The sequence below is a fragment of the Xenopus tropicalis genome, chromosome 6 (genome assembly GCF_000004195.4).
Source record: "Xenopus tropicalis strain Nigerian chromosome 6, UCB_Xtro_10.0, whole genome shotgun sequence".
NCBI classification, from domain to species: Eukaryota; Metazoa; Chordata; class Amphibia; order Anura; family Pipidae; genus Xenopus; species Xenopus tropicalis.
The window spans coordinates 77,749,299-77,759,303 of NC_030682.2; the positions used below are offsets into that span (position 1 = coordinate 77,749,299).

General features: G+C 47.6%; 1 protein-coding gene across 1 annotated transcript; it reads left to right on the top strand.

The window, feature by feature from the left end:
- Nucleotides 1–5,759: 5,759 nt before the first annotated feature.
- LOC105947533 lies at nucleotides 5,760–9,317 on the top strand. Its single transcript, XM_012965039.3, has 2 exons — nucleotides 5,760–7,733; nucleotides 8,668–9,317. Exons 1-2 carry the CDS (start codon nucleotides 6,831–6,833, stop codon nucleotides 8,779–8,781), a joined length of 1,017 nt encoding a protein of 338 aa, XP_012820493.1. The 5' UTR covers nucleotides 5,760–6,830; the 3' UTR covers nucleotides 8,782–9,317.
- The last annotated feature ends 688 nt before the right edge of the window (nucleotides 9,318–10,005 follow it).

Sequence of the window (10,005 nt, forward strand, 5' to 3'; positions counted from 1 at the left end):
GAAGCAAATAAAGCATGCAAAAAATCTATAGGGCAAGCTAAAATAGAGATGGAAAGGGATATTGCAGCAAGGAGTAAAAGGAATCCAAAATTATTTTTTAAATATGTAAATAGTAAAAAAATGAAGCAAGAAGGGGTGGGACCCTTATTATCGCGGGGAGGTCAGTTGGTTGATAAAAAAAGCAGAAATTTTGTTATTTTAAATGTTGCAAGTGCCATGCTCCTCCAGCAAGACAGGTCTGTAAAATCTGCTCGTGTTTGTACATTGTTTCAAATGCCAGAGCTACCAGGGCAGAGAATAGAAAGTACAGGCAGACACTGCTGTTAACAGCAGTTATATATACAAATAACTTGAAAACCCGTTACAGATATGTAATAAATGTATATTGCAGAGTTACTTAGAATTGAGATTTCTTTTATTAGGCAAAAAATTATTGTTGGTGTTGACATTTCCTTTAATAGACCCAGTTCTAGTAATATAATTACTGATGCATAGGTCACTGAGGAGGAAATTCAAAGAGACTTGAATATGTAAAGGTAAACAAAGGTCCAAGACCAGATGCTATTCATCCCAGGGTATTAAACAAGTTTAGCGCTGTGACTGCCAAGCCTCTTCACTTAATTTTTCAGGATTCATTGAGGTCTACACAAACTTGAGGAATATTGGCAAGAACATAATATCTGTAATTGGATAGAAAACTGGCCGAAGGAGAGATTACAAAGAGTAGTGGGGCAGGCACTAATGCTAACATTTTCGACCTCCTGGACCAACCTCACAATTCTTTGACAATTTTTCTGCCTGGCTATCTTACTTCCTTTCCTCTTACTCCCCATCCATTGTACTAGGTGACTTTAACATACCTGTTAACAATCCTAATGCCCCTGCTGTCTCTAAACTCCTTTTACTAACATCCTCCTTTGGGTTATCTCTGTGCTCTGATTCCCCCTCTCACTCCAATAGAAACTCCCTGGATCTTATATTTACAAAATGTTGTTCTATCTCAAACTTCACTAACTCCCCTTTCCCCCTCTCTGATCACAATCTGCTCACATTTCAACTCTCGCTAACTCCCTCTACACCCTCTGCTGCCCCCCAAACATGCACATACTGAGACCTGCAATCCCTAAACACGTCACACCTCTCTTCTTCCTTTGACTCTCTTCATTCTAACATCCTAACTGTCTCTTGTCCTAATCAGGCTACCTCTGCCTACTACAGCACACTCGTCATTGCCCTTAATGAGCTTGCTCCTGCCAAGCCAAAACGCATGAGGCCCAAACCACTCCAACCCTGGCACACTGCTCAAGGTCAGAGTCAGATTTCTGCAGCTACAAATCTGCTCTGCTCTCCTACAATACCACCCTTCACCAAGCTAAACAAACCTACTTCACTGCACTCATTAACTACCTCTCTAAAAAACCTGCACAACTCTTCTCTACCTTTAACTCTCTGCTGTCCCCTCCTTCACCCCCTCTAAGTGCTTCAGTCACTGCTCAAGTTATTACAGAGCACTTTAAAAATAAAATTGATACCATCCTGAAGTGACATTGCACAACTTAATCCCCATAACCCTTCACCTCCCTCCCTACATGTTACCCAGTCTCTTCTTGGCTCCTTCTCCCCAGTGACTGAAGAGGAAGTCTCAAAACTTTTGGCTTCCTCTCATCTTACTACCTGCCCGCTTGATCGCATTCCTACCAAACTATTACGCAATGCCAACCCCTGTCTTATCAAAGCCTTAACTCATCTATTCAATCTCTCCCTCTGGAATCTTTCCCTCCCAACTGAAACATGCACTTGTAACCCCTATTCTGAAAAAACCCTCCCTTGATCCCTCCATTTTTAGTAACCTCCGACCTATCTCTCTGCTCCAATTCATCTCCAAACTACTCGAGCGCTTAGTTTACAACCGACTGATGCTATTCCTCTCTGACAATAACCTCCTGGATCCCCTACAATCTGGTTTTATAAAACAACAACACTCCACCAAAACTGCTCTAACCCGACAAATGACCTCCTATCGACTAAAGCCAAAAAACACTACTTGCTACTAATACTTCTCGATCTCTCTGCTGCTTTTGACACTGTGGATCACACTCTTCTCCTCCAGTCTCTCCGCTCTCTTGGCCTTCGTGACACTGCCTTATCCTGGTTTTCATCTTAGATCGATCCTTCAGTGTCACTTACAATGAGCATCGTCTTCTCCCTTGCCTCTTTCTGTTCGGGTTCCTCAAGGCTCTGTCTTGGACCCCTTACTATTTTCTCTCTATACCTCCTCACTTGGCAAATTAATTATTTTGGCTTTCAGTACCACCTCTATGCTGATGATACTCAGATCTATCTTTCCTCTCCTAATCTCAACCAAGAGCTTCTAACTCTCTTTCTGCCTGTCCGCTATCTCCACTTGAATGTCCCAACATTACCTTAAATTAAACCTCTCTAAGACAGAATTGGTTCTCTTTCCCCCATCCAACACCCACATTGTTCCAGAGGTATCTATAACGGTTAACAATTCTACCATCACCCCATCTTCTCAGGCCTTGGGGTTATCCTTGATTCTGCCCTGTCCTTCACTCCTCATATCCAGTCACTTATCAAATCATGTCACTTTCACTTAAGAAATATTTCCAAAATATGATCATTTATCACCCAAGATGCTGCCAAAATTCTGATTCACTCTCTTATAATATCTTGCCTGGACTACTGTAACTTCCTATTAATTGGCCTTCCCCTCCAAAGACTGTCCCCTCTCCAGTCCATGATGAATACTGTTGCCAGGCTCATACACCTCTCAAACCGCTCCTCCACTGCCGTGCCGCTCTGCCAATCCCTGCACTGGCTTCCCCTACCATCCAGGATAAAATTCAAACTAATGACTTTCACATTCAAAGCAGTTCATAACTCTGCCCCACTCTACATCTCTGAACATATCTCTAGGTACATAGGCGGATTTTCAATAAGGTTGGGGAGGCTAAGCCTCCCCAAACCTGCTCTGGCACCCTAAAAATAAAAAAAATAAAATAAAAAAACCTGGCTCCGTTTCTGCGCTGTCCTGCAAATCTTCTCCTGTCCCTGCAAGCTCCGGGTTCTGCTCTAATCAGCTGTGCTCTGATTGGATCTTTCTTTTTGTACATTCTCCAATCAGAGAACAGCTTTCTTGACAGACAGTAAAATTGACCAATCAAGACACAGATGCAGACAGGGATCGGGAAATTTTGCAAACTGCAGAAATGAAGACTTAAAAAAGAAGAATCTGCAGACTGTAAGTTTACCCATGAACCAGCTTTGAATTTTGCTGCAGTTTTCATCCCACAGGTACTATACTGTATATGTTCTAAAGGCTGAGTCACTAGCTGGAATTAAATTGTTTTTTGTCATCTGACATTTATAATATCCCTATCCCCTACCCTAACAGATGGAGGGTAAGTTAATTTTTCCCCCTGACAAAGCTCATTGTGCTTTTATATATTTGTTATGGTTTTTTGCACATTCTATTTTTTTTTTACTTTTGTCATTGTTTTTTTAATTTATAGTAAGTTACAGTGGGGCCAATGCTGTGTATCAGTGCCAGTGTTATAGTGCCAGGGCCTGAATATCTGCCATCTGTACCCACTGCTTCTCAGTATATATAATGTGCTGGTTTTGTATATAAAGACTGGGTCTCACTGTATATAACGTGCCTGGGGTGTCAGTACCTGCTGCCTCACTTTCTATAAAGCTAACTTAAACACATCTAATGGGGAGGTTCACTTTTAAGTTAACTTGTAGTATATTATAGAATGGCCTATTCCTAGCAACTTTGCAATTGGTCTTCCTAGTTTATTTTATATAGTTTTTGAATAATTTGCCTTTTGCTTCTGCCTCATTCCAGCTTTCAAATGAGGGTCACTGACCAAAAAGTATTGCTCTGCGAAGCTACAGTTTTATTTTTCCATGCAGGCCCCGTAACTATTCATATTCCCATCTCTTGTTTAAACCACTACCTGGTATATAAGACCCTAGCAACCAGATAGCTGCTGAAATACCAAATGGAGAGCTGCTGAACAAAAAGCTAAATAACCGAAAAACCATTAAAAATAAAAAAGAGGACCAATTGCAAATTGTCTCAGAATATCAGTGTCTACATCATATTAAAAGTTAATTTAAAGGTGAACTACCCCTTTAATCTAACTGAACACAAATGTATAGAGAACCCCTAACAGAAGTGCACGTATGAATGCTTTTACATCCTAAGCATTTTAGGGTTAAAAAAATCCCCCCCACCCGCACTTTTGCACAGTATCCCTGGGAGTCAGTGGGAACTGCCAGAGGTAGATGGGAGGTTAATTTTTTACACCAGCAGTGAATCCACTAAGTGTCACATTAGCTGTAGGTCAGTCTGTGTATGGGCCATCTTTAGCCTCCCCAAACAAAAAAGTCACCCTCCGCCTATGATCGGCACCCCCGTGGTCAGGCAAGTAATGGGCCAGGAGGGAGCCAGGAGGAAGGAAGCGCTACACGCGCCGGGCAGGGAGACGCGCCTGGACCTCGGGAGGGAGGGGGGCCGGAAGGCGGGGCCAGGATACGCGCATGGCGGGCGCGCCGATGCAGGGGGGGGCCCGGGCAGTAAGTTTTACCCCAGAGAGGGTAGGGGGAGCAGCGACGGCCCAGACAGCGTGGGGCACTGCCCCACAGGCAACAGGCACCACAGAGGGCGGGCCAGGAGCGGGCGGGCCCATAACAGGGGGGGCCTGGGCCCACAGCCATGACCCAGACACCGGAAGGGGAACAGCAGCGGCCCAGTCTGCATGGGACAGGCCTGGGGCAGACACAGCAGGGAACAGCAGGGGAGCGGGTGGGCCGGCCGGTGCCACCCAGGGGGGCCCAACACCAGCGGGTTTGCCCGGATGCGGGCCTCCTATCCCATCAAGGTCAGCAGGAGCGGGCCCTGAGCAGGCAACAGGGGACACAATGGAGGGCATTTGGGCAGTACCCGGTAATGCTGCAGCGGGGTGGGAGGGAACAACGGCTGCACACACCATGGCGGCCCAGGGCATGCCCCCCCCCCCCCCGCTTTGTATTCCGCAGGTGTACAGGCCAGAGAGCGGAGGAGCAGACACAGCACAGCATCTGCGGGGGACCTCGCAGGAAACCACAGGCCGGGACAGCGCGATCACCAACCACACCAACAGCGCAGGTATGCAAGGTATTACACTGGGGCCGGACCACCAACCGGCAAACAACACACCAACAGCAGCCACGGGTGACAGACAAACAGGGGGACAACCAATGGCGGAGTTCATGGAAAGCTTGCGCAAACTCATAGGGCAATGGGATGGGAAGTCCCAAACGTTAGGGGGGGGCCCTAGCGCAACAGCAGTACTCCCCGCAGTGGGCACAAACACACAAGGGCTAGTGGGGCTGTCAGGAGGAGAGGGAAGTGGAATAAAGCGGGCAGATAAGCCAGTGCCACTCCGATTCGGCCAAGGGGCATGCCTACATATGCTTCGAAGGCCCCCTGGGGTCACACCTTAAGCCAGAGGTGAGGGAAAAAATATGGAAACGCGAATATGTAGACATCTTCACCTTGCTCCCTTTTGAGAGATTCAACATAGACAAATACGAAAAGGGTAAGGAACATAGGAAAGAGGAGGATGAGGACAGGCGCCACTTTAGGCTGATACCCAGGACATTTGGGAACTGGCTGCAAGCGTTCGCCATCCTGGCAAGCGTAGTGGGGGAAAAGCACCCCGAACACTGTTCGGCCCTTTATTGCTATTTAGATGGCATTTGGGAGGCACACAGGGTATACGGGGGTATAGCATGGCTCCGGTACGACGAACAATTTCGTCAGCGGATGGCAGTGAGGCAGGACGTGTGCTGGGATCACCGGCATATCGGCCTCTGGATGAGGCTGATGAATAACAAGGGTTACCAGGGGTATGGCAGCACAGGGTCTAGCGGCCCGGGGGCTGGCGGCCAACAGCCCTTTCCAGGCAGCTCCAGCGGGCAAGCTTCCAGCCCAGCTGGAGCACACAAAAAAGGCACTTGCTGGCTATACAATGATAGCCACTGCAAATGGGGGCTATCCTGCCGCTTCAAACATGAATGCTCTCTATGTGCAGGAGCACACCCACTCAGTAGATGCTTCAAAAAAGGCAAGGGGGCAGCGGGAAAAGCCAGGGACAGTTTTGGCAAAGGGCCTGACTCCAGTGAAGCTAGAAGCGATGCTTCCATGGCTAAATGAGTACCCGGCCAGGGACAAGGCAGAGCTCTTAATAAAGGGTTTTCGGGGAGGGGTTTAGGATTCCGGGGAAGGAGGGGACAGGGGGGGTTCATCAAAAAAATTTGAGGTCGGCCAACAAAAAACCGGGGTTGGTATTGGAAAAACTTCAGAAAGAGGTGAGCTTGGGGCGCATGGCGGTCCCTTTAAAGACCCGCCACTGCATAATCTTAGAACATCCCCCCTCGGCCTAGTGCCAAAAAAGGAAGCTGGAAAATTCCGGCTAATACACCACTTATCCCACCCCAAAGGCAGCTCAGTTAACGATGAAATTGATAAGGAATTGGTACGGGTCTGCTACACCTCGTTCGACGAGGCGGTACACCTAGTGGGCAAGGCAGGACAGGGGGCCTTGATGGCAAAGGCCTTTCGGCTACTGCCGGTACACCCAGAGTCACTACACCTGCTGGGCTGCCACTTCAAAAGGGAACTATTATGTGGACAGGAGCCTGCCCATGGGCTGTTCCATATCCTGTGCTTATTTCGAGGCATTCAGCACTTTTCTGGAGTGGGTGGTACATAAAAAGGCAGGAGTCACCTCAGTCATCCATTACTTGAATGACTTTCTATGCGTGGGCCCACAGCACTCCTACTCGAGACGCTACGCGAGGTTGCGGAACAATTCGGGGTACCACTGGCACGGGAAAAGACAGAGGGCCCCACCACTTGCCTCAAATTTCTCGGCATTGAGATAGATACAAGCCGGCAGGAGTGCCGGCTCCCAATGGACAAGGTAATAAAGCTAAAGGAAGAAGAGTATGCAAGGCAAGCGAGAAAGGTGACACTAAAACAGCTGCAGTCCCTACTAGGCAAGCTTAATTTTGCATGCCGCATTATCCCAATGGGGAGGGTGTTTTCCAGGAGGCTGCCCCTGGCCACAGCAGGGGTTAGGCAACCACATCATTTCATCAGGCTCAACCAGGGGCACAAATCTGACTTAACGGTCTGGAGCAATTTCCTCCAGGACTTTAACGGGAAAGTATATTGGTTGGAGAACACGGTAGAGAATTCGGAGATTAGTTTATTCACGGACGCAGTGGGGTCAACGGGCTTTGGGGCATTCTTTGCCGGCAAATGGTGCATGGCAAACTGGCCCCAGGAATGGGCCAAGGGCAGGCTAACAAGTAACTTAGCCTTCCTGGAACTGTTCCCAATAGTAGTGGCGGTGGAACTCTGGGGGCAGGCATTGTCTAATAAATCGGTTCTGTTTAGGTCAGATAACATGGCAGTGGTCCTGGCGGTCAACAACCTGACCTCCTCCTCTCGCCCGGTGCTATCACTCCTACGGCATCTGGTATTGCGCTGCCTACAACTGAACATCAAGTTTAGGGCAAAACACATTCCTGGTGAAATTAATGAGATTGCTGATGCTTTATCTCGATTTCAGTGGGACAGATTTCGGTTTCTAGCGCCAGAAGCGGAACAGGAGGGAGAGCGATGCCCAGACATCGTTTGGAGAGTGGTGTCTCAGGTATGATAGAATGGGTCAGGAGGTCAGTAGCGCCGACCACCTGGAGCTTCTACAACAGAATATGGAGGGAATGGTTCCAACTAGAACAGGAAATGGGGGGAACAGAGACTGATATAGATCGACTAGGGCTTCTGGCTTGGCAGCTGTCCAAGGATTTCAGCGATAATATATCAACTAGCGTAGTGGAGAAAAAATTGGCAGCCCTAGCATTTTTATTCAAACTCCGGGGCTGGGCGGACCTCACCAAGGAGTTTGCGATCAAGCAGGCAGTTAAAGGCTTCAAAAAAGGGAGGAGGCCCATAGACCACAGACGGCTGATTACCTTCAATATTTTGGGGGGCCTATTCGATCAGCTAGGGGAGTTGGCCAACTTGCCCCTTCTCCTGGGCCTTCTTTGGTGCCTTTCGAATATCAGAGTTACAACAAGGCTGGGGGCGGAGGTATTTTGCTGCAGTACGTCAGCAGGTTGGAAGGGAGCGTGGCCATTATACTTAGAGACTCCAAGACAGACAAAAAAGGTACAGGATTCAGGGTAGAGCTATATGGGATCGAAGGACATCATACCTGCCCAGCCAGATGCTTCGACAATTACTATAGGGTCAGGTCTGACCACCAGGGCAGCTTACTGGTTCATCAAGATGGTGCTTCACTATCTCTATACCAGTTCATTGCAGTATTCAAGAAGACACTGCAAGGGTTACACCTTGCCGCGAAGGAGTATGGGAGCCACTCCTTCAGGATCGGGGCCACTACAGAAGCAGCGAGGTGGGGCCTAGGGGCAGACGTAATTAGGGGAATTGGCAGATGGGAGTCAAACAGGTTCCAGGCTTATGTTAGACCCAATAGAGTTGAGTTTAAAAAAAAAAAAAGGGGAGGGTAGTACGCGGGTAAATAATGCACAGCAATACTGTTTTATCTGTTTTTCCCCATTTAGGTCCCCTTCAATGCAAGGTATGGCTCATGGGACACTCCTTCATACACTGGGCTGAAAGGAGGGCATCAGTTCGTCAGGCCGATGGTCAATTGGGTTTCCCGGTGTCTCAGGTGAAGCTGCAGTGGGTCAGTAGGAGAGGGCTCAGGTGGGAGGAGTTAGTACCTCGGGCAGTGCAGGAAGCAAAAGATTCGGGGCCACCCAGTGTCATACTGCTACATGCTGGAGGCAATGACCTAGGCCAGTGTCCCATGAAAGTCCTAATTTCCACCATTAGGAGAGACTGCTGATTTTGATATGGTCCGACATCATTCCCAGAGAAAATTGGAGGGGGGCCCGATCTCATAGGGCGGTAAACAGGGCCAGAATCAAAACAAATAGAGCGGTATCCAATTACGTGCAGGCCAATGGGGGGATAGTCGTCAGGCATAAGGAGTTAGAGAACAACAGGGCTTTTTCCGCCAAGACGGGGTGCACCTGAATGACATAGGTTTGGACCTGTTCAACTTTAATTTGCAGGAGGCCATTATGCTGGCCTGGAAGTCATGGCGGCGTATGCAGAGCTGAAGGGGTCCAGCTCTACATACTATGGCGGGTCCTTGTCAGTCTGCCGGGGGGTAAGCTTGTTCTGGTATGCCAGATCAGGTATATTGGATGGTTTAACCCCTAAGGTGGGTGACCATTGGTGGAAGGAATACGAAAGGTGCGCTATAAAGCGCTGGGTGGGTACTGATATGGCTAAATAGAAAAGGGGACCGGATAGGTTTTGGGCGGCTGGAGGATAACATGGCTCAGGCTGGTTATGGAAGGGCAGGCTGGCAAGGGGCTCGGGGTCAGTAATTTTGGTTATGGTAATGTTTTGCACTTATTATATCAATGTACTGTTTATGTTTATACATGTTACCAATTTTGTATTGTATTTAATACATTTTGCACTGTTGTATTTTTCAATAAAGCTGTGGCCATTATCATTCCAACAATATCGTCACGCAGTTTTTATTGGTAAGTGAGGTGAGTGAGTGTAGGTTGATGCGTGGGTCATGTATTTTGTGCGACTAAATATTTACCGCTATATAAGTACTGTATATTATCGCGACTAAATATTTACCGCTATATAGTACTGTATATTATCGCGACTAAATATTTACCACTGTTGTACTGTATAATATCGCGACTAAATTTTTACCACTACTGTACTGTATATTTTGGCGACTAAATTTTTACCGCTATAGTATTGTATGGTATAGTAGGTGTTAATTTTCGCATAGCCGAATGCGATATTTAGTGCACCTAAGTTATAGTGAAGCATGCAATCGTATTCTTTTCAGTGCGGAAATTAAC

What these genes read in the sequence shown, in the direction of transcription:
- LOC105947533 (XM_012965039.3), top strand. Translation starts at nt 6,831, where the DNA reads ATGCGTGGGCCCACAGCACTCCTACTCGAGACGCTACGCGAGGTTGCG. An exon ending in TTTGGAGAGTGGTGTCTCAG is followed by an intron (nt 7,734 to 8,667) that starts GTATGATAGAAT and finishes TTCCCCATTTAG; the next exon opens with GTCCCCTTCAATGCAAGGTA.